The 24,744-nt window shown below is 37.9% G+C and overlaps 1 protein-coding gene across 8 annotated transcripts in view; it reads left to right on the top strand.

The window, feature by feature from the left end:
* KIAA1328 (KIAA1328 ortholog) overlaps nucleotides 1–23,242 on the top strand; it is a 495,375-nt gene extending 472,133 nt beyond the window's left edge. For 4 of the 8 annotated variants that reach the window (XM_077135595.1, XM_077135593.1, XM_077135598.1 and 1 more), the window contains one exon: nucleotides 17,749–23,238. In XM_077135595.1, the coding sequence (XP_076991710.1) occupies nucleotides 17,749–17,959 (211 nt within the window). In that variant the 3' untranslated portion in view covers nucleotides 17,960–23,238. Of the gene's footprint in view, nucleotides 1–17,748 lie in introns of all 8 variants that reach the window. The other 4 variants (XR_013165170.1, XM_077135596.1, XM_077135599.1 and 1 more) reach the window with 4 other exon arrangements.
* The last annotated feature ends 1,502 nt before the right edge of the window (nucleotides 23,243–24,744 follow it).

Raw genomic sequence — 24,744 nt, 5'->3', positions numbered from 1 at the left:
CCTCTGCATTTATTAGCTTTGATTTTTCTGGGCCCTTTAAGGAAGCATTTTTTAAAATTAGGTGATACTAGAGCATATTTGAATGCTTATGTTAATGATTCAGTTGAAAGAGAAAAAAAATGATATTGAAGAAGAGAGAGAGTGATCAAATGATGAAGATCCCTAAGAAGGGAATGGGATGCAGAACAACAAAGGGTAAGCTTTTGCTAGGAGATGGTACACTCATTACATTGTTAACAGGAAGGATAAAGATGAATTTAGATGCAAGAAAATTTGTAGATTTGATGGTAGAAGGATTAATATAGTTTCTTGTGGTTTACATTTTTTCATTAAGTATGCATCAGAGTCATTGACTACAAGGTTAGGGGAATTGGGGGAAGAAAGTAGGGGAGCAAAAGTTTTAATTCTGCTTTTATGTTTAATGAAAATTATTCCAAGGCTTTTAAAAAATAAATTATGAAAATTCCTGTAATCCCATCAGCTTTGTGAGAGATTCTGAAGCTAAAGTTCTTTCTTAGAAATCTTATCTTTCAAAGGGATTCCTGAAAGCAGTCTTATCTCTTTGAGGAAAGAGAAATCAAGGATTTGCTCAGCTTTACTTGTCTCACATATAAGGAGGCAGTAGTGTTACTGGTATTGCAAATCTGGTTAGTTTGTCTTGTACAACCAAGGCCTCTGCCATCTTTCTTGTGAGTTAATTCGTAATGCTGATTTGGATCACATTCATTCACATTTTAAATGTTTGATTGTTTGCCACTGAAATCTACTTCATTCTCCAAATATGTTACTTGCCCATTGTCTCCCTGAAAAGTTAAAAGTATGGATTGCCATTACACAAATAACAAGTAGCTTGCTTCTTGTAACCTTAGTCTGGGTATTCTGGGAGATGCATTAGTTCTGACACCTACAAAATGCAAATCCTAGGTATATTTCCAAACTTTTTCCTAAACTTTAAGCTTTACATTTTCAAGCAAGTTTAGATACCCTCAGTATACAAAACCAGAATACCATATGGAATCAGGATACCCATTTGTTCCTAAAGCATGTTCTTGAAATTCAAGTCAAGAGCCTTTGTAGGTACTTCCACTTATAACCAAGATGGAGTAATAAGTGTTGGATTTATTCTCCCACCCGAAGCAATGAAAAGTACATACAAAATATATGCAAATTTGTTTTCAACATTATATATCAAGCAGTGCAGGACAGTTATTCCCGAAAGAGGAGAAGCAAATGAGATCAGCCTTACGATGATATTTCTGGACCAGAGCTCAGGAACCTGAGTGGAGCCTAATGATTTCACTGCGTTGAGGGGTAGCATTGGGAGTCTGAGAAGGCCAAGGATGCTAAAGTTTGCATGGAAATGTACTAGATAGGAGAGAGCTACAAAAAGAGAACTCTGGGTATCTGTAGAGGGTCTACAGGTGATCAAAGAGCTGACATTGAAAGAAACATCAATAGTCAATTTTAAAACAATGCAAATTATTTCAGGTGATTTTCCTCAACTCTTAATGAGTCGATTGATATGACATATATTGTTCAGTTATTTATTTGAGGAATCAGTTCCAAGTTTTAAGTGACTGAAAAATTAGCCTCTGAATAATCTGCAGGGAACAACTACAGCTGAGAATATTTTCAAAGAAATTGGTAAAACCTGAAGCAGAATCTGCTACTGTATTACAGTTGGATGGTGGTAAAATTATGTATGAAGAAGAAAAGGACTTAGTTGGACAAATTTACAAAGCTTATAAAAATGTAAGTTATATAAAGGTTATGGTTATACATTATATTATTCATCAGCAACTATTTTGAGGAAAATATTTGAATTTATCACTTGTTATTGAATTACTAGTGTCTATGGTGAACTTCTCTTGCTTTCATGGACTTGACCATCATCAGTTTCTTGAGTTTTTGTCAGAAATAAAAGTTGACAATCCTGACTTGCCACACAGTAGTAATTCAATGCATTAGCAGTGATAATGTTTTACTGCAATTTTTTAAACTCAGGACTGAGGTTGAAAATTTCTCTGAATGAGGAAAATCACCTTCAATTACCATCCCAAGCAAGATAAACTCAAAGAAGTCCTCTCCCAGACCCCGATTATTATCAAACTCCTGAAAACTAAAAACAAGAAAAAAAATCTGAGTGTTGCCACAGAAAATTTACACGTATCATGTAGAGGAATAACAATTCAAATGACTCTGGTATTCTCATCAGAAACCAAAGAGAATAGAAGAAAGTACAACAAAACTTATAATGTGCTGAGGGGAAAGTACTGTAAAATCAGAATTTTATGTCCAGAGAAATATCTTTAAGGATTAAAGGTAAAATAAAAGGATTATCAGAGGAAGGAAAACCAAGAGACTTCATCAGCAGCAGATTTGCTCTTGAAAAGAAATGCTGAAAGAAGTACTCCAGATGAAGGACTAGAAAGGATAAATAAAACTGTCCCTTTTCACAGAGGAAATTTTGTCTACATAGAAAATTCCATGAACTCTTCAGAAGGGCTCTCAGAAGTAATAAGTTAATTTAGCAAAGTTGTAGGGTACAAGGTCAACACACAAAATTCAATATTATTTCTATACATTAGCAATGAACAATAGGAAACAAATTAACAAAATAGTACCATTTATAGTAGTTCCAAAATGCAGAAATATAAGTATAAATTATATTTATATTTATATTTATTAATCTGAACGTGCAGCATCTGAATGCTGCCTAAGGGTGAGACCATATCTTTGTATCCTCCACTAATACACTTCTATGTATTAAAAAAGCCTGCTACATTTGGGCTCTCATTAAGTACTTGTTGATAGAAAATTGTCAAAATGAACAGGAAGGAAATGAAAACCTTTGTAGATAGAGTAGAATCAGACTAGTACATGTAAATGCCATAGTTCTGATCATCTTTGTGCATCCAGATATATTAATTGCGAAAGTTGTTAAAACTTAGAGCTTGACCCCAATTTATACTTTTCTTAGAGGAACCATTAGCAAAATATGAATAAAGAAACTAGAGTGGCTGACATCTTCATGTTAGCCATTCACCCAAGCCTCCTATGCACCTGCCTGCAGACAAGACAGTAATAGCTAATGTTTGATGGAGGTCAAATCATGAACTCCATTTGAATGTAGTATATCAATAGAATATTATTTCACAATAAAAAGGAATAAAATACTGATACATGCCACAACATGGGTGAACCTTAAAAGTATGCTAAGTGAAAGAAGCCAGTCACAAAAGACCACATATAATATGATTCCTTTCATATGAAATGTCCAGAGAGGCATATCTGTGGAGACAGAAAGTGGATTAGTGATTGTCTAGGGCTGGGTGAATGGCTGGGAATAAAGAATGACTGCTAATGATGAAAATGTTCTAAGATTATGACCTTAGTTGCACAACTCTGTGAATATACTAAAAACCACTGAGCTGCATACTTTAAATGAGTGAATTTGTGGTTGTTATATCTCAATAAAGTTATTTCAAAAAAATAACCAATGAGAAAAACGAAAACTGAAGGAAATAAATGTTAGGCCTGGAGGACAGAAAAACCTCCCACCCACTTCCTGAGACCATGTCACCAAGCATGATTGAATCCCATAGTCCTACGTCCACCCCCACAACCACAACTGGTCAGCCTACCCTGAAAACAATGTAGACTCGAAACCCATAGTTCTAAGATCACCCTCTGTGACCACCCAGTCAACTTGTCCTAAAAACAACGTCACATTGCAGATAGAAACTTACATTAGCCCACTGCTGCCAAGTTTTTTTTGCACCAACTCCCTGCACACTCAAGCCATTAAAACCCTGTCCCCTGCTGCTCCAGCACGGTTGCTCCCTTGAGCACGGTGGTTCTGTTTCTTCCTGAAATAAAACCTTTGCCTGAACTCCTTCATTCTCACCTTTTTCTTGGTGAGTTTGCCTTACAATAAATATATTGCAGAAAACAAAAACAAATGTTAAAAAAGCAAAACAAAACAAAATATCTTAGCTTCTTCAGAGAGAAAAATGTATTATCCATAAAACCAGAGCAAGGTGCTATGAAGAACAATGAGAAAAAAAGGAAAAGCTCTAGAAAATAAAAAGACATGCTAGCTAAAAAAAAAAAATCAAGATAATAAAGAGTTTGAAGATGAGGAAATTTCCCCAAAAGCAAAATTAAAAGGCAAAGAGATGGAAAATATAAAATAAGAGATTTAACACATTAAATAATGGTCTAGATGTCTAATCCCATTTTAAATAGGAGTTTGAAAAAAGAGAACAAAGGAAGTGAAAGGAAGAAAATTATCACAGAAATAAGAAAATCATCCAGAATATATACCATGGAGTAGAGAAGGACTGAAAAGATAGAGTAAAGCATGTTAAAGGTCTTATTTTATGAAAAAGACAGATTCTAGATACTGATTAATCGTTGCCATTAATAGAAACATTTTTAAAAATTTTTTTAATGTAACGAAAAACTAGTTCAATAGAAATAAAAGATAGAACTTCCAAACCACTTGATGAAAGAAGAAAGATTCCAGTAATCATAGAAACGTGAAAGGAGAAAACTGGGAGTGCTAAAACACTTGTAATTTGATAGTATATGGACAATTTTCTTTTTGATAACTTCAGGGTAAATAGTAAGAAAGGGAGATCAAGAGAACAAAACAACTGATTAAAGAAATACAATAGTTTTTGTCAGAAAATGTTTAGCATCCACCTAAGTTTTGTGACTATGAATCTATATTGGATCTGCTCCTTGTTTTTTATTTTATCTGCACTAAGTTACGCAACTATAATTCATAGAAAAGGTAGGCATTTGGATTCATTCAATATTGTGATTTTGGCCAGATTTGTGGGCAGGGAACAACATTGTTGAGGGTGATTAGATAGGATTCAAGCTGAATAAAGAGTAAAGAGTTGGGAAGAAAGTATATTGTTAGTGGAATGGTCCCACTAGGACAGATTTTGTCTGTCTTAATTACCACTTTATTTCTAGTTCTTAGAACAATGACTGAATTAATGGTCTGACAAGAAAGAAGGGTAAGATTGAAAAAAACAAAGCTTGAAGGGTAGAAGGTAGAGATCTGGAGTAGTGGGATGTTTGAATTATTGTATTCAAAGAGAAGCAGTTTTAAATGATAACAAATTGCAGGATATGATTATGAGATAGGTTTGCTGAGAGTCTTTGAAGTTGAGATAAGATCAAAGAATAAAGAAGTCAGAGTGTTGGTTGCATGTCATTCATGTGATGTTGACATCAGCAGGGATGATGGTGGGAGTTTAATTGGAGAGGAAGACTGTGAGTCAGATGTCAACATATTCATGATTGACAATGAGTGGGTCAATAAATGACAGAGCTGAAAAAGTTGATGGTGGTAGAGCAGATGGTAAGATACTCAGAGGAATAGGAGTTTAATGAGAGACTAGAGAAATAATGGTCAAAAAACAATAATGGAAGGAAAGATGTTCTGATCCTGCCACTCGAACCTGAAATACATAGGAATATTGAGTGTAAACAATTTCCATCAGGAAGGATGGAGGGGAAGCCTTGACCTCAGCAAAGAGCCGGGTTTCAGTTAAAAAAAGGAGATGGAGGGAGTACTCTGAGAAGAGTACAGGATATAGCAGAGTATATCATGAAGCAAAAGTTCCAGAAGTGTTGGTGGGTGGGAGTGGGGCTTGGAATAAAGGGAAAGAAAGTACAGGACATAATGGGGATTGAAGTACTTTGCCAACCTGTGATAGATTGGGGTTTGGTAGTACATTTTAGGGATTGTCTGATTGAAAATAAAGGAGTAAAAGACATAGTTGATTTAGTCTCTCAAAAGCCTTTTGGACCTAACCTAAGTGCTCTTCAGTAGGGGATTGATTAAATCAGGAGATGGAGTAACTTGAATCCATTAAAAATAATGTTGTAAAAAAAATGATAGAGAAGAATGGCCCCAAATAAGTGAAAAGTAGTTTACAGAAATCATACATATAGTATGCTCTTCTGTAGAATGAGAACAGGAATAATAGATGGCTAGATAATACTTTTCAGAATGTTGGAAATATATTGTAATTTTTTAAAAGACTTGCTGTCCAAAGATCAGGAATGCTACCTATGATGGTTAGGTTCGTGTGTCAGCTTGGCCAGGTGATAGTGTTTAGTTGTTTAGTTAAGCAAGCACTGGCCTAAATTTTACTGTGAGGACATTTTGTGGACTTAAATCATCAGTAAGTTGATTGTATCTATGGATGATTACATGTACAATCAATTGAGAAGATTTCCTTCAACAATGAGAGAAGTCTCATCCAATTACCTGAAGGCTTTCAAAGGAGAAGTGATGATTTCAGCAGTCAGAAGAGAGAATCTCCTTCTTTGCTTCAGCCAGTCAGCTACTCCTGGAGAATTCATCAAGGACCTTCATTAGAGTTCCTGGCTTGCAATCTGCCCTATGGAACTTGGACTTGTGCGTCCCTACAGTTGCATGAGACAATTCTTATAAAAAATTTCATAATATTTATAGATATCTCTTGTCAGTTTCTGATTTCCTAGAGAATCCTGACTAATACAATGCCTTTGGAGGAAAGTGCTGAAACTTGAGCCATAGGCCATTCATTAATTCAGTAAATATTCAGGACCTTCTTTGTGCCTTATGCCATTCTTTGCACTGGATATAACAGCAATAAACAAAATAATGGTCCTACCCTTGTGGAGCTCATAACTGTTGAAGGAAATAGGCAATAAATAAATAGATCAGTATATAATGTATTTAGGTAGTGTTGAATGATATAAAGAGAATAAAACACCAAAAAGAAATGGAATGACTGTGGAGTGATGGCTATTTTGGTTAGAGTGGTTAGGGAAAGACTCATTGAAGAGGTGATATTTAAACAAAGGCATTAATGAATGGAGGGGACAAGCAATGTATGAGAGAAGAGCATCTAAGCAAAGGGTACAACACACAGAAAGATCCAGAGATAGGAATCAAGAATAATATGTTTTTATCTGAGCAATTGGATTGGTGGAGAGTAGAGGAATTTGGCAGAATAATGTAAGAGTTGTATTTTGGACAGTCGAGGATGCCTATTACACATCTAAAGTGGAGATAACAGGTAGCAGTTGGGTATGCAAATTTAGAACTCAGGTGAGGTTGATGTTGGAGCTATATATTTGGGACTCGCCAACATATGGATGTTATTTAAAGCCATGAGAATGGATGGAATTACCTAAGAAAGCAGAGCTAAGAATTGAGCCCTGGAACATCCATCATTTAAAAGACAAGAAAGGAGGAATGTATTAGTGACACACAGGAAAATCAAAAGAGATTTACTAAAATCACAAACAATAAAAAAGGGAAATAGAAAGCTCCAGCATCATAGTTGGGTTTTCACCCAGTGCAGCCTATTGAATGGACCATGAATTCCATTCATTTCTGGGCCTTGGTGTTAATATTCTCTGGGCCAGAGAATATTGTATGCATAGAGCCAAGTTAGACAAGCAGTGGCTACATCTTCCCTTGAGTTTTATCTTGGTATCATGCTAGCTCAGAGACAAACAAAACTGGAAATAAAGTCCCAAGAGGATAAAATTAATGCCACTACAGCCAAGTTCAAAGTGCTTCCTGAATGATAATGGCTGAGCAGACCAAATAAGCCTAACATTCATCACCTCTCCATAATGAAGCTATTAAAGTAAGCCTGTGTGCCTTAGCAATTCATGAGTACTGAATCTGTGAGGTGCAGACACAAAAAAAGCCAACACAGTTCATTCCACTGACTTTTAAAAAACAGTCTGGCCTTTTCAAGGGCTAGATGTTATGGATCTGAATAAGTTGTGTGTCGTTTTAAATTATCTGAATACCACATAGCCCCAGCAGGATCAGACCAAGCTAGATGAGTTTATAGCCTCCTTTCACATCATCTCAGCAAACTAAGATATACTGCTCCTAGAATACAATTTGATAAACATACAGTGTGCAAAAATGTATTTAGTATTTAGTGCAAAATCCTATAGAAATTCATTTTTCATTTTGCTTTAATGTGGATATAATCCTGGTGTAAAATTGTGTGATTTCTCAAGCTTTGGTTTTTAAAATAATCTTTGCTGTTTCGTTGCTTTTTAATCTGTCAAATTATTTGATCTTTTCTGATAGTAATAGTGCTATAAAACTTAAAGCTTATCGAACAAAATTATCTGTGAGGTACAACTGAATTCTGAGGCCGTGCCCACCACAAACTCTGATTTTCTCTCGCAGTGTAATCCATGATTGTTTGTGGTTTCTAGAGAAATGGAATTTTTATCATAATGCAGAAACATGAAGATAAGCACTTATACTTTAGGATAGATTTGTTGGAGGAAAAGATAGCTAGGTTGATTAGGAATATGAGCGTGTTCACATGGAGTTATAAATATGTTTATATTCAATGCAAAACAGTTTAGGCTGGAAAGCCAACATAAAAATAATAATAATAATTAACTTTTCTATCATGTAAAGATGTGAAATCTATTTAAAATCTAGCTGAACAACTACAAGATTTGGTTTTTCGGTAGCTGAGTTAAGTAAAACAAAGAGGACTGCATCCTTTTCCAAACTGTTGACTTTGTCAGTCTACACAGGGTATGTCAAAACTTCTCTTCCACATTGAGTGATTTTGTATGCATTCACATTAGTTATTTGGTAGCCAATCATACTATGCCTTTTAAATAAAATGTAGTTGGAAACAGAAACCGTTTCCTTCTTTTCCTTTTCCTTTTCCTTTAGTTATATCTTATTTATCTTGTTTGAAAGATTGAAGAGGAATTAGTCTGGAAAGTCAAGAGTCAAACCACTTCGTTTTATCACTCACTTGCTGTGCAACCCCAGTCAAATCACTTATACCTCTCTGGACCTCAGTTTACTCATCTGCACAATGAAGGAACCATTCCATATTATGTCTAAGACCCATTCCTTAATCGTTAGTCATTTCTAGAGTTTGTCAACATCCAGTTCCTCCTTTCTGGAGCCACATGACTGGTTTAACCAATCAATTGTAAAGAGACGTGATGCATCATTGCAGACTGTGGAAAACCTATGTACAGTTCTTGAGTCTTTCTTCCCTGCTGACACAACAGAGAAGCCCAGATGTTCCAGCTGATGCAGCTATAAGTGGAGCCACTGTCTGCCTGGAACTATTTTAAGCGTGGAACATAATCATGAAAGAGATTTGAGTTGTATAAAGCCATTGTAATTTTGAGGTTCATTTGTTACTGCTATATAACCTATTTTATCCTAATACATCAAATCTAGCATTCTTTGTTTCATTGGTCATTCTTCCCATAGTATAAAGATTTTTTACTATATTGTGTGTAAATAAGAGCACTATGAAAGAATTGGAGGCCCACAACTTTTTTTCAAATGATTGAATAAATTGGTACCTATCAAATCACCCTTTAAATACAAATGCTTATTTTTACTCTGGATTTCAGTTTGCCTCTCTGAAAGGTCAATTTCTGACATATTTTCTGATTCCCAATTACTTTAACTCTACTTTTTCTTTTTTTTTTTCTTTCTTCTGTTTTTTTTTGGCATAGGCAGGCACCAAGAATCGAACCTGGGTCTCTGGCATGGCAGGCAAGAATTCTCTGCCTGCTGAGCTGCTGTGGCCCACCCTAACTCTACTTTTTAAACCAGAAAGTAACTGCCTTATTTCCTCATTCAGAATATACTTAGAACCTCTTTCCTTAGCTGTCATAAGCATGAAATTAAATAGAAAACTATAGACTTTCGTTTTTTCTGTTAAATTAATCATCTGTATGATGAAAGAGATGATTATTACAAGATTGCATGTCTCCAAGGAAGGTTTAAGCAAAGCCAATTCCTTGAGTATAAAGTATGCCTGTCCTGCTTATAAGCAAACTTTTTAGAAATAGTGCTCAAGGTATTGATTTACACCTTAAAGTAAAATGTTTAGGTTGAACACAGAAACCATAGTTTTTGAGTGACAAAGATAATTGTATAGGAACATTACCTTGATGCTGCGAGACTAAAAGATGCAAAAAAAAAATCTGCTAAAAAGGGCTTGAATTACAATAAGCCAGATTTTCATCCCATAGAAAATGCCATGACATTTCCATGCCTCGGATGGTAGTCTGATCTTGCCTGGGGCTTGAGGGCAAGGCCAGCTACATGATTTTCCAGGATCAATGTAAAATGAAAACATAGGGCTCCTAGTTCAAAAAGCAGATGGGGCAGGGAAGAAAGTGCAATAAAAGGTATTCTAAAATACTAAAATTTCTTTTAATAATATATATTACTTATAAAACATAACTGGGAAAAAAGATTAATATATGGATAGCAACATAAACCTACAAATTGCAAAAGATTCTATTTTTTACATCAAAGTTTTATATTATAATACAAATGAATATCTATCTATATATATAGGACAAGAGCTCTTAGCGATACACAGCAAGTAAAAGGAAGAATCTGGTGGAGGACTACTTCCTAGGGCAACTATCTGAACAAAGCATAATAGTGAGTAGCTGTGTAGCCAAAGAAGTGTTCTAAAAAAGCAAAGTGTATATATGATTCAAGCAGTTTCCAACACCAGAGTCCTGACATTCGGGGCATTCAGGACTTCCAATTCTGAAGTCAGTTGGAGCAATAGTAGAAAACAGGGTATTTGTCCAGGTAGGACGTTCATAGGTCTCTATGTGTGAAATTTTTAAAAACTGTTCTGCAATTTAATTTTTATAATTAATAATATACGGTGGACACCTTTCTGTATCCACATATAAAATATCTATCCCTTTTTTCAAGATGATGTAGTATTTGATTATATGAATATACCAGGATTTATTTCACCAATCCCTTGTTTTTTCAAGGCTATGGTTAACAACGTTATATTTATATCTTTGTATACATTTAAAAGTGTTTCTGTACAATAAATTAGAAGTAGAAATTGAGTCAGAGTATTCACTTTTACATTTTGATAGATATACACAGTTTGCCCTCCAAAAATGTTCTGCCTATTTATGCTCTCACCAGATGTAGATGAGAAGTCCTGTTTTCCCACCCATATGCCAACACTGGATATTATTAATTTTTTAATATTTGCAAATCTGCTCCTTCTCCAATTGTATCCTTATTTTAACTGTTCATTTCCCTGATTACTAGTGGTTACAATGAGCATTTTTTTCATATTTTCTGGACATTTGTATTTCTCCTGTGCAGTTCCTGTTTTTATCCTTTACCCAATTCATTTCTAAAATACCAGATTCTGACTCTGGCCAGGAGCCAGAGAGCTGGGGGTAGAGCCCAACCAGTCGTGGTTTAGATGAGGACATGTAAAAAGTATGCTTTCTCTTGCAGTCAGCATTGACCCAGGAAGGAATATCAGATGACCTAGCTCTGGAATGTTAAGAGCAGAGGAAGAGGAAGCAATGTGGGATATAACAACAAAAAATATTTTTAAATGATTAAAATATACATAAGAAAGCAGGATGTATGTAAAAAGATAAGTAACAATGCATGGTAATTCAGATGAAATAAAAATCATATCTGTAAAATGTCATGTAAGGCCACTGGTACCATGACTAAGGAATGCTAGTTGCTTCTCTGTTATCTTCCTTTCCTGTGGCACCCTCCCTTGAACAGGGGTGTGAAACAGTAGTACCTTAGGAAGTTATAATAAACTGGACTAGAAAGGGTAGAGCCTAAAAACAGAACTCCAACAAGAAAATTAAGGCCATGGTTTAATGATGCAGTGGGATATGGACAATGAAAGAGAAGGAATAGACTTCCTATTTTACTCTAACAGCATTTTCAAGTTGCTATATTGCAACCTGCCCGTGCATCTCCACAGTCACCCTTAATCTATGTAGTCTATGTGTTATTCTGGCATTGCTTCTGCTGCTAACACCACTGCTCAATGAAGGAACCTCAATCAAAACTGCAAATTGTTTATGCATGCCCTTCTCCACTTGAGAATGCCTTTCCTGTCTCAACTCTACTCCCGAATTTGTAATAGCTCTCAGGCAGGAAAGGTCTTTACTGGTGCTTCTAGGGTTTCCAAATTTTTGCACCTCTGTTGATGGAGATTGCAGCAGTGTTTGAACCAAGTTGGATATCCTCCTGCTGTGTCTATACTTCTTGTTTGTCGCAGATGATGAACAATACTCCACAAGTCATTCATAAACAAAGTACCTGCTCTGTATAAAGTTCTGTATTAAAAGCAAGAGGAGGAGGCAGTATCTGGAGGCCCCTTTGAGACTCAGGGCCCAGGGGCGCCACAGCTGGACAGTGGTGAACTCCAGTTTCCTCAAAGCAGCTCTATCCAGGTACTTCAGATAATGATGTTGGAAGCTGGCAGCAAGGACAAGTCAGAGCGCACCAGAAAGAAGGAGGCAGCCATCCTGGGTCCTTGTCTGTACTCTGCTGCTGTCAAGCTGGAACGAGCCGTCTCCATTTACTCAGAGATCAAGATTGGACCAATGTGTAATCTGCCTTGACCAATGCCCTCCAGACCACATAAATCCTTTAAACAATATTCTTTGCATTTTATATATAGGTAGGCATATCCACCTATGCTATCAATCCACCCAGATTCTGGTTTGACAATCATTTGATTATAGGACACCGTCAAACATCATGAAAATATCAGTGTGTTGTAACTGAAAGACATTACCCCAATTTACCAGCCCAGCAAATGTTTCAGGACCATTTAGTATGACTTTTCTTGAACCAGAGTTGACTCCTGGTGGCAATGCTTTTCCTTCCTGAGCACTCATAACTCAGCTAAAACTTTCAAGGGTAGAAAATACTTGTTGGCATCTGCCCTCCGTCATGTTGGAAATCTGGGCACACACTTGTGTGTACCTTCCTTGGCCATTGAGCTTCAGGGCTCAGAGAACACCAATGGCAAGTATATGCTCTTCTGGACCTACAGGGTGTGGTCCTACCAGCCAGTACATCTCAGGAGTCAGTAGCTTCAGGCATGTGTACTTTTTCAAATTGAAGGTTCATTTCCTTTGACAAGGAAGTGATCAGCAAAATGAAAGGTAGTTCTGCTTTCACATAGTCCGTGACTTTCAGAGATTTCATAAATAGTTGATCCTCTTTTTGAAATAGGGCTCAAATTTAATTTCTTTATTGTAACAGAAAACAAATTTATACTTATTATAAAATGTGGATGGAAGGGGTTCCAAAATTGTACTTTCATCTTTCAAATTTCCAAAGTCATTAGCTCAGTTAGTAGGGTCAGGTTTTCCAGCAGATATTTTAATACGATACATTTTAAAAGGCAGTATTAGCCATTTCCTTCTTGATCCACAGTTCAAATGGATCACAGTTCACAGTGTGCCTGAGTTAGGATCCCTATGAATTGAGACTGGTAGGGGGGGTCAGTCAAGTTCAGAAATGAGTGACAGCTGTTAAAGGAAAACATTGACACAATGAGTTTACCCTTTATCACCAAGGTTTGTCATCTTACTCTTGATTTCTACAGGTTATTATTTAAACATGGGAATTTCACTTAGCTGAAGATACTGTACCAGTGATAAAACTTGAATGCTAAACAACCCCACTACTCCACTCCCATCCCAGCTAAGGATTTTACCCCGGATCTTTTCGTTCATTGGAATAGTTATATATCTCCAGGACAGAGACACCCTCTTTCTGTGTGGGAATCACTTAGCCACTATCTCTACCTATGCTTGATATCATTTTCCTATGTATTGATGTCACGTTTGCAGTTTGTATTGTGAGTCCAGCATGTTAGCTGAGGAAGAAAGCAGCAGCCATGGCAACTGAAAATAGTAGCAGTCAGTCAGGTAAAATGGCTAATTTCATGTGTCATGTGGAATAGCACACATGGAGTGCCTCCTGTGTGCCAAGCACAATCTGTAAATAGACTCAGGGCCTCCCGGTAAACTTGCTCGGTGCATACATCACCCCCATTTTACAGAGGAAGATACCGACAGCCAGGGCTTTTGTTTTGTTTTGCTTTTACTTTTGTTTTTTGGACTTGTTGTTGTTGTTGTGAAGTATAGCATGTGTGCAGGAGAGCAGTGAATTTCCGGTGCATTTTAATGGGTGGTTGTGGAACAGATTTTGGGGTTTGGTATAGGTTACAGTTCCACGGTTTTTCAGTTTTGATTCTGGCTGAACCAGGACACTGGAGAAGAGGAGAAGTGTCGGTGTGGTGATTCAGCAGTCATACTCATTTGTTGGGTCCTGTGTTCTCTGCTGTACTCCTCCTTGTCTTTGAATGGCATATATGCATACAGGCAGTGGATTTCAGGGTGCATCGTAACAGTTGGTTGTGGAGCAGATTTCAGAGTTTTGGAGAGCTCTATGTTGCCTGACTGAGGTAGAGAAGCCCAGGCCCCTAAAGCCTCACTCTCCTGCCTTCTCCAGGCTCAGGGCCTGTACTGGGGCCAGCATCTGGTAGCAGAGGGTGGTTTTCACCCAGCGAGTCTGTTGTCCTTACTCTGTAAAATACTGAGGACACTTGGTGACCTTTAGCGACTCCCTTGATCTCAAAACACCAGTCACCAAACAGGAAACAGCCTGGAGCTGACTGGCAGGACAGTTACACTTATAAACCCAGGTGCTCATTTAGGTCTTGAGTTTCCAACTCTTTTACCTATAGGACATCATCTTGAAAATGTTATATATATAAAGGGCCAGGTTTCATGTCTGGCAACTAGAAGGAACTATATAAGTAGTAGTAAAAAAAAAAAAAAAAAAAACAACTTTTAAGTTTTATTTTAAATCTAACTTTTTAAATCAGGAGTACTCAGAAAGGAGTACTTAGCTGGAACTAGCATAGAAAGTTTTTGTTTTTGTTTTTAAATTTTATTGTAGAAACAACCTAAATTTCCTGTTTTAACCACTTTCTTGTATACAATCCAGTGATGTTAATTACATTCACATTTTGTTCTAGTTTGCTAGCTGCCGGAATGCAATATACCAGAAACAGAATGGCTTTTAAAAGGGGGAATTTAATGAGTTGCTAGTTTAAAGTTCTAAGGCCGAGAAAATGTCCCAGTTAAAATGAGTCTATAGAAATGTCCAATCTAAGGCACCCAGGGAAAGATACCTTTGTTCAAGAAGGCTGATGAAGTTTAGAGTTTCTCTCTCAAGTCAGAAGGCACATGGTGAACACAGTCAGGGCTTCTCTCTCAGTTGGAAGGGCACATGGCAAACACGGCATCATCTGCTAGCTTTCTGTCCTGGCTTCCGGTTTCATGAAGCTCCCCGGGAGGCATTTTCCTTCTTCATCTCCAAAGGTTGCAGGCTTGTACACTCTCTGCTTCGTGGTGCTGCAACATTCTCTGCTCTCTCTGAATCTCCCATTCTCCAAAACGTTTCCTCTTTTATAGAACTCCAATAAACCAATCAAGACCCTCCCAAATGGGTGGAGACATGTCGTCACCTAATCCAGTTTAACAACCACTCTTGACTAAATCACATCATCCAGGGAGATGATCTGATTACAGTTTCAAACATACAGTATTGAATAGGGATTATTCTACCTTTATGAAATGGTATTTAGATTAAAACATGGCTTTTCTAGGAGACATACATCCTTTTGAACCAGCACACATGTTGTGCCCTCATCACCACCATCCATTGCCAAAACCTTTTCATCACCCCCACAGAATAGCTATTAAGCAGTAACTCCCCAATCCCTCCCTTCCCCAGCCCTGGTAACCTGGAATCGACTTTTTCTCTCTTTGCATTTGTATATTCTAGATATTTCATATCAGTGAGCTCATACAATATCTGTTATTTCGTGCCTGGCTTCTTTCACTCCACATGATGTCCTCAAAGTTCATCTGGGTTGTCACATATATCAGAACTTCATTCCCTTTTATCATAAAAAAATGTTATATGTTAAAAAGGAGTTTTAGAATACCATTGACTTTTGTTAAAGTAAAATGAGGAAAGAACATTAAAAAAAGGAAGAGGAATGAAGAAATTGGGGGTTATATATTTAAAGGGAGAGTAGTTTATGTGGGTATAGAACATTATAATCAAAGGAGGTTCTCTGAAAATTTCAAGTAGACTTTTAGAGGAGGATGAAGATATTACAGAGGAGGAAAAGACATTGTTCATCCAGAAGTTTAGTTTCTCTAATGCATAGAAACAATATCAAGAGCAGTGGGAAGGAACCATGATAAAATAGGTAGGACCAAATTATACAAGACCTGGCTTATAAATTTGTTCTTTGTTTTATTAGTAATAGGAAGAAGCTGATTGTTTTTAAGAAAGAGACTAGTGTGATTAATGAGTACTTCACCAAAATTAATTTGATGTTAATGTGTGGGATATTTGAGGGAAAAGAAACTGCGAGTAGAGATACTGATTTAAAGAATAAATTACCCCACCCCCACCCCCAGTCTGGAAAGGAAGTTAGGGATTCCATAGGACCTAGAGTATCAGAAACTGGAAAGCAAGTTCTTGAGAAAGATTTCTTTCTAAGCATTCATGACTGTTTCCTCATGCAATAGATAGCCATATCTGCAGGCTCATGCATGGAACATAGAGTCATCTCAGGAAGTTGGCCAGTTTGCTTCTCCTGCTCTTTCTGTTCTTCATTAATTCATCCAACCAAGAATTATTGAGTAGTATGTCCAGAGGTGAAATTTCAACATCGCTTTTTTGCTCATTTTGAACATTTTCATTGAAAAATTAGGTTAAAAAAATGACTTTCCGTCTGTTGGACAAAATGAGGCTTCATGATGTATCTATAGAAATTACTTAAGTACAAGCTTACCCTTTTTGAAAGAATGCTGAATACCAAGGAAGTTTTTAGAGATTCAGATGACAGTTTCTTAAGATGGAGGGGAAGAGGGAGGAGATGAATGCTCACTAAGAGGGCTCTCAGCACTAAGCTGGGGAGTGGGTGTGGTGGCTCGAGGTTTTCTTACCTTTTTCGGAGAGGGGGGGATTATGTTGTTTTTTTTTTTAAATTGTGATAACCTATATACAACATAAAGTATCCCATTTTAACTACTTTCAAGTTTAAAACTTATTTTCCCAGGATCCTTCAGAAAGTGAGAATAGGTAAGCAGGAAGGAACTAGTGTTTATTGAGTATCTATTATGGGCTAATATGTTTCAACTAACTCATTTAATCCTAACTGGATGTCTTTTAGCTTTTTACAGATGAGGGAACTGAAGTAAGACATTGAATAATTTCCTAGCATCACACACCTTGATTATAGTAGAGCAGTAATTTGAACCAAGTCTGTGTGGCTGCAAAGACTTTAAGAAGCAACATAGTGTTCTGTATAAGAGAACTAGAGACAAATTATCTGAGTTTAAATCCTGATTTTGCCATATAATAGCTTCATGTTAAATGAATTAATCCCTGAACCTCAGTTTCCTCATGTATATAATGGGAATGAGAATAGTACAGTACATGCCTCCTAGGGTTATTTAAAGGGTTAGACAAGTTTAAATTTTATGTAAAGCATTAAGAACAGGGCCTGTTATTCAGCAAACCTGCAGTAAATATTACTATAAATACTATTACTATTATCGTTATTACTTTGCCCACTCCAAGATTCTCTTTGCAAGTTAGAAAGTTCAGCAGAAGAGAAGAGTTTACAGGCAGGTAGCAGGTATCTTGGTTCTTAAAGCCCTTCTGATGCTTGCCTTTCCTACAGTTTCCTTTTGCACATAATGTGGTCTGTGATCTGATTCTTGTCCTAGGCAGCCTACCTCTGCTGGGCTTCTTGGATTATAATGTTCTAATGGTCTGATGGTTTTCTGTCTGTGTTACAGGTATGAGACATCTCTGTTGGATTTGGTTCAATCTCTGAGCCCAAATTCTGCTCCCAAACCTCGGTCATGTCCCTCCAAAGAAGTTGGTGCCTGGAACCACAGTACTTTCCGAATCAGTCCTCCAAAACCAACCTGGAACAAGATGAGGGCATGCAGGACTCCTGAAGACTTAGAGGAGAATCAGATTCTGGAAGATATATTTTTCATCTGACACTGAAGTACATGCTACAAAATTTCCATAGGAAATTTTTGGGCCTCTTTATTATACTGATCTCCCATCTTAAATTATTTGATTGAAAAGTAATTGTGTCTCTTCTTTCGCAGGGACTTATCTCACTAGCATCCTGTTAATATTGAATTTAGAAATCATTCTAAGAGGAAGAGTTTTTTTTTTTTTAATTAGACCAATCATTAGATAACACACTAAGGGGGCAAGGGGCAATATATTTTCTATGCCAAGCAGAGATTAGAAAAATAATGTAAGATACTTCCTGCATGGCTAAGGCCATTGCATATTCAGCCTCAATTCAGGAGTGTTTCCTTCTCAATCTTCTGCTGCAAAGAGTTGCTCTCTTTGTATACAAGGAAAACCTTTCTACTAAAAGATCCCTCTAATTTAAAAGTTGCCCCTTTGTAACACCGACAAGTTCAGAAAGACAGATACTTTCACCTTCTCTACTCTGTCCTCTCACCACCTACCTCTAAGTGTAGTCATTTACTTCTGAAGTTGTAACTGATGTCTCTACCATCCAACACAAGCAACACTGAGAGCCAGTTGTGAGTGTCCCAGTAGTCATCAGCCTGGGGTTGCCCATCCCATACCCAAAGGGTTCAGTGGGCTTGAGGGGGGAACCCAGCCAACCCTTTGAAACAGGCCTTAAATCACATGCAGCAATGAATGCCCTAGGGAAATCCAGTGGAGGTATAAACCTGAATGCCTACTACTAATGAAAGTCCACTACTAATGTTCAGATAACTACTCCTCCAAGTTCCCAGGAGAAATAAGCAGTTGACCCAAGTATCTGTTTTATTCACCCTTGTGTTACATGCACTCTTGTGAACTTCTTAAGGTTGTGCCTGGAAAAGGTGCCACTGCAGGGAGCGTGCCTTCAGTTGCAGCAGGCTTCCCCTGCCCTTCTTCACCCATGAGGATCAAAAGCCTTTGGTTGACAGGCTCTGCATGTTCTTTGCTCAGGACCACTGTCCCCTGGCCCCGAAGAACCGTTTCTACTTGCTAGGATATGTTTTACCACCCCACGCAGTGTCTTCCTCCCTTTCCCTCTAGGCCTCAAATTGACCCTGAGAAAGTCTGTTGAAGAATTACATTTAAGACCTTATTCTCTCTGCTGTCCTCTTATTTAACAGAGCTCTTCTGATAAGTCCTTCAGAACCCCTTTCAGTGAGTTCTAGTGGCTTCTCGAGCTGATAGGCAGTGTGATGAGCCTGGTAGAACCACTGAGTTTAAACCTTTTCAGTAATTGGCAGATATGTGTTACTTGACAACTTTACTAAATCTGGAGGGTGTTGCTTTTATTTCTGACTCTCCCTTTCACCAACCCCAGGCCTGAAGTGGGACTAAGAGTCTTGTCACTCAGTACTGGTATCAAAAGTCAGACCACCCAGGGAAGCAGGTACTTAGTGAATCTGCATGGCTTCCCTGAATTCTTCATCAAAACAAGATTATTTCATTTAGAAAAATCTGGTTAAGTAGACTCCTTGGCTGGTATATCAAATCTTGTATGTAGACTCCTCATTGTTTTTTCAGGCTGTGTTTAGCCCTTTTGCCTCCATCTACCCTTCCTTCACTTGGGTCTTTTTGTTCCTTGGAGAAGAGAAGAATGGAACCTACCAATACTGTATTGTACTGGAGCTAAATATAGTGTCAGGACTAACTAGCTATAGTCATTCACTTGATAAGTTGAAAACTCATTACAAATTACAAATTTACTTTAACAAGTCCAACCCTGTGAGAATAACCAAATCAGTCTTATCCCATTTCAGAAAGCTTTTGGAATATGGAACTTTCTTTGGTGTGACAGAAATGAATAGAGGGAAGACGAAGAGCCCTCAGCCATTTTCTGAAAGTTAAGTTTCCAGAACTATGTTTTCCTTGCCCCAGATGTCACAATAACCGTAGTATAGTCACCCATTCTGGATACCAGCATCCATACTGCTCTCTGGAGTAAAAAGATGCTAGAAGGATGAAGAAAAGAATTGTACTTTCTTTAAAAAGCAGGTTTGCCTTTAGAAGAATTAGAAATAGGGTCTGAACTCAAGGTTCTTTTGGTGGGGTCATATGCCACAGAATGAAATTGAATTGCTTCTTTACCTCCTCCTGAATGATCAATTTGAAATTGGGTTTCAGCAGCACATTAATGAATATATTTTTCATAAGCCACACTCCCTACCCCCTCCCAAGCTGCCTTTCTCTATCCCATTGATACTTCAAGGGTGTCAGGGCAATAAGATGTGAATTTGTATATAATCTTGTGTCATCATTATTAATTGAATAATATATGTAACATTTTAATCTATTTTACTTTGAAATGTGTATGAAAAGGCTATTGTAGAACCTTGAAGCTTAATCTAAATTTCAGACTATCCCACCAAGAGAAAGGGTCTGACACAAAGAAATCTGTCTTTCCTCCTGTTACCTACTTCCAAAAGTGAGTGATTGGGATTTGCTGGCCGAGCCTCCATTTTTCCCTTGAAGCAAGACCGGACACCTAGTGTGGTGTTGCAGATAGTTCTATAACATCGTCCAGCCCCTTCTGTGAGAAAAAACCAATCAATGTTTGCAAAATGGAAAAGGACAAATTATGTCCTTGAAGCTCCCTAAGAAGGGCTCACAGTTACTTGCTTGATGTAGAAAGGCAAGGTTAATCAAGGAAAAACTTTCACTGTCACTCACCCTTCCAGGCACACTTGAGTTTATTTAAACCTGACCCCTACAGTGGGGACTTATCCAGCATACCCCAAATATTATGGGGAGGGCAGGACTCTCTTTCTCTTCTTCAGAGTCACTATTTTCACTTAGCCCTGCTTCCAGCATCGTGGTTCATACTAGAGATTTGCTAGGCAAAGACTCTGGAGAGGGGAGAAGCCTGAAGGAACATGGCTTAATGAAGTCTGTAATCATTAAGGCAAACTCCAACCAGCTCATGTTTTCTCCTCAGCTCAGTGTGTGTTATTTTTAATGTGGCCAAATGTTTATATACATATGAGATTTTAAGTTAATAAATTACCTCTGTGGCTATTTTCCCCATGTGATTTTGAAATTGAATTGTTCCTTGAATATCTCTCATCAGATTGGTTGGGTCATAGCTTGAAAGAAAGAGCAGAGCCCCAGGTGATCAAAAATGTTATTTTTCTCAGTACCTGTTAAAGCAAAAGGAGTTTGTGGTCAACCAAAAGAAAGTAAATGGTTTGCCACACATCCTAGTAGCTTCTCCTGGTACAGCTCTAGTTTACTCACATCATAGGTATATCAAGCCTCCTCTGTGCTATGTGATTGTTGAATTGAAAGGTTCAATCTGTGGGTATCTCTGAGTCCCTTCTATGTGCCTATCCCCATAGCTACTCAACAAGATAGAAATATAACAGTGCTTTGAGACAGGAAAAAATGGTCCCATCTAGTTGGCTTTAGGTGCTGGGAGAATATAAGTGAGGGCTTGAGAGCCTGAAATACCCAGTTCTGAAATCAGGCCTATAGATTCAATCAAGACAGCCAGAGCCCCAATCCTGCCTGCTGCCCTCCAAGCCAGCCTGGCAGCTCTAGCTGAACAAAGGCATCTTGCAGCTTCCCCTCAGAGGCAGAGTTAGCAAGAGCAGAATCATCACAGTGCCAAGCTGAAAATGAAATAAGTTCATCCTTAAGCTTACTCTAAGTCTAGGAACAAAGCTGGACATGAGTGGGGTGAGAGTTACACCCTCGTGCCCAGAGGCAGAATGCTCCTGGCAGCTAGAAAAACAATTTTATAAGTTAATTTCCAGCCTCATGTGTTTTCTAAGTTGCTAGTCAAGCAACAATCTTCAGACCCTATCGTTCCATTTTTCCATTTAGAATTGAGACTTTCTAACTACCCAGGATTCAGCTTCATAGATATTTTTCCATCTATGTCCATCTCCAACCACACAAACACATCCAGAATTGGGTAAGCACCAGTAGGGTGAATTCCAGGTTCCTAGTCTTTTCTACCTCCTCCTACCATAATCCCATAACCTTCTAGCATCACAGAATTCTATGGCTGAATTGGACCTTAGAGCCCATATAATCCATCACTTTTATTTTACAGATGCTAAAAGAGTTCAGAGAAAAGTGACTTGCCCAAGATCCCATATCCTATCAGTGACAGGCCTAGCTGCCAGGTTGGTATCTTCCCCACTACAGCACACCACTACTTGATTTGGTGTTCCAAGATGAGCATTTTTGAGAATCTCAACTAGAACTGAGCATTCTGCCACCATCTCTTTGAAGTGAACCCTCACAGACCACTTGTGCCAAGATGAGCAAAAATGCAGCATGTCCAGTCCCCTGGGTCTTTGCAGGTCAGCTACCCACAAGGAGTGTCAAACTTCTGGAACTTCTTTTTGTCCATAGAGGTGGAGGCCATGGGAAAGCTATTTAACAATATCCGTGGTTAAAATAGGCACAACTCTCCACCTGACATGATGGATGTGTCTGTCTTCTTCAAATAAAGGCTGTTGTAGGGCTAGTATAAGCCCTCTTCTGAAAAGAAAATGGACAAATTAAAGGAGGATGAGGTATAACGGTTAATATGTGATTTAACAAATGAATATGGCTGCTGAATCACTATGTTAATATTCCTTCTAGCTCTAGTGTTTTGGAGTAGCTAGAAGGGAAAATTTGATATGGTAGAATGGTAGCCCATGACAAACTCTGGGATCTGTTCGGTAACTACTTGTTGAAATGTGCTTTGAAAATTACTGCTTTTTTTTTCTTTCTTTTCTTTGAATATATGTTATATTTTACAATAAAAAAATGTTTAGAAAAAATGAGGGAGAGGCCTCCCTTCAATCAGGTAAAGAAGGCAGCAATTATAATAGTATAGGAAAACCAGTAGGCTGATACTTCAAGTCCAGTAGGGATGGCCTACATCATATTTTGCCAATGAGGCAACCAACTACTTTATCAATGACCTGTCAAGGTCAAAGTCTTGTCCTTAGGCTTCATCATTCTATGTTGAATTGGCCAGTCTATGTTAAGTGCCTCATCTAGGCCCAGCATTTTGTTAGGTGCTGTTGACCCCACTAGGGAAGTGGCTGACAATGTGAGTTATGGAAGCAAGTAGCCCTGAGTATAACTCTCAGTTATATTGCTTATTATCTGAATGATCTTAGGCAAAATATTTACCACACTGAACCCAAGTTTCTTCGTCTGTAAAATGGGGGTGATAATGCATATTCCATAGGATGTTTGTAAGGGTGAAATTCAATGAGTTAATGTATGTGAAAGCCCCCTGTACAGTATCTGATACATACAGTGGTAGCTATCATTATTGTTATGTATTCCTCAGTGGACTTACAGATAGAAGACAAAGCTTAAAAAATTAACATTTTCTTTAAAGGAGGTTTTTTTTTTTGAACCTGGGTCTTTGGCATGGCAGGCAAGAACTCTGCCATTGAGCCACTGTTGCCCACCAAAAATTAACATTTTTAATAACAATGCCAAGGACAACCCAGTGTAATTTCCAGTGAGTGGTAGAAGGCTGTGAATGTTGCATTCCAGGATAGCAAATTGCTGGACTGAGTTTGTATGGGCTTTATGGGAGGAAGAGGAAAAAAGAAGGATTTCACCTAGGCTTTGGAAGAGCATCTCTAAGATAGGTGGCGAGTGGGAAGGGATTTAGGGATGGGATATTGCAGGAGTTGAGTGTTCATTGGCAAGAAAGCTCGTGCCAGTTTGAAGCTGTTATATACCCCAGAAAAGCCATGCCCTTTTTCCTGATCCAGTCTTGTGGGCATAGCCATATGTCTTCTAATCCTGATTCAATATTGTGGGGTGGAAACTGATTGGATTGTTTTCATGGAGATGTGACACACCCAATTGTGGATGTGATCTTTTTATCAGATGGAAATGTGACTCCACCCATTCAAAGTGGGTTTTGATTAGTTTATTGGAGTCCTTCAAAAGGGGAAATATTTTGGAGGAAGTTCAGATGCTTAGAGGACAGTCGCTTCAGAAATGACATAGACATAGACATTTGGAGTTGCTTGGAGTACTGACAGAGAGAGCAGACACCTAGACATAGATGTTTGGAGATGCAGAGCCCAGCAGATGTTACCATGTGCCTTCCCATGAGATGCTAAGCAAGCCAGTAGCCGAAAGGATACACAGGGACTGAGAGCTGTTTGAAACCAGAAGCCAGGAGAAGATACAGATACCAACCATGTGCCTTCCCATGTAAGAGACATTGGCCTTTCTTAAGCCAACGTATCTTTCTCTGGATGCCTTAGTATGGACGTTTTTATGGCCTTAGAACTGTAAATTTGTAACTTAATAAATTTCCTTCTTAAAAGCCATTCCATTTCTGGTATATCACATTCCAACAGCATTTAGCAAACTAATACAAAGCTCAAGATATGTTCTAGAACAATGGAGAACAGTTCATGGCTAACAGATGAAGAGAAGGTATAGAAAGTCAAGAGAAGTATGTTTGAAAATTGTGGTAAATGTTAAATTCACACAATGGATATTTCAAACAATGAAGTCCTTCAAGCAATTAAAAAACAAAACTTTTGGAATTACTTGTTTAGAAATATGCATCTAACAGTGCTTCCAGGCTCTATTACAGTGGCTAGCAAAAGGAAGAGAAGGAAACAAATTTCTATTAAGTGTTTGCCAGATATTAGACAAGGTCCTTTTATATTACTATTTTAATGCCCACAGCAACCCTAAGAAGCAGGTGGCATTTTCCTGACTTTATAGATAAGGAAACTGAGTCTTGAAGTTATGTATTGTGCCTCAGCTACTAG

Source organism: Tamandua tetradactyla, chromosome 18, assembly GCF_023851605.1.
Source record: "Tamandua tetradactyla isolate mTamTet1 chromosome 18, mTamTet1.pri, whole genome shotgun sequence".
In the NCBI taxonomy this organism is placed as follows: Eukaryota; Metazoa; Chordata; class Mammalia; order Pilosa; family Myrmecophagidae; genus Tamandua; species Tamandua tetradactyla.
This window is presented reverse-complemented; position numbering and strand designations above follow the sequence as displayed.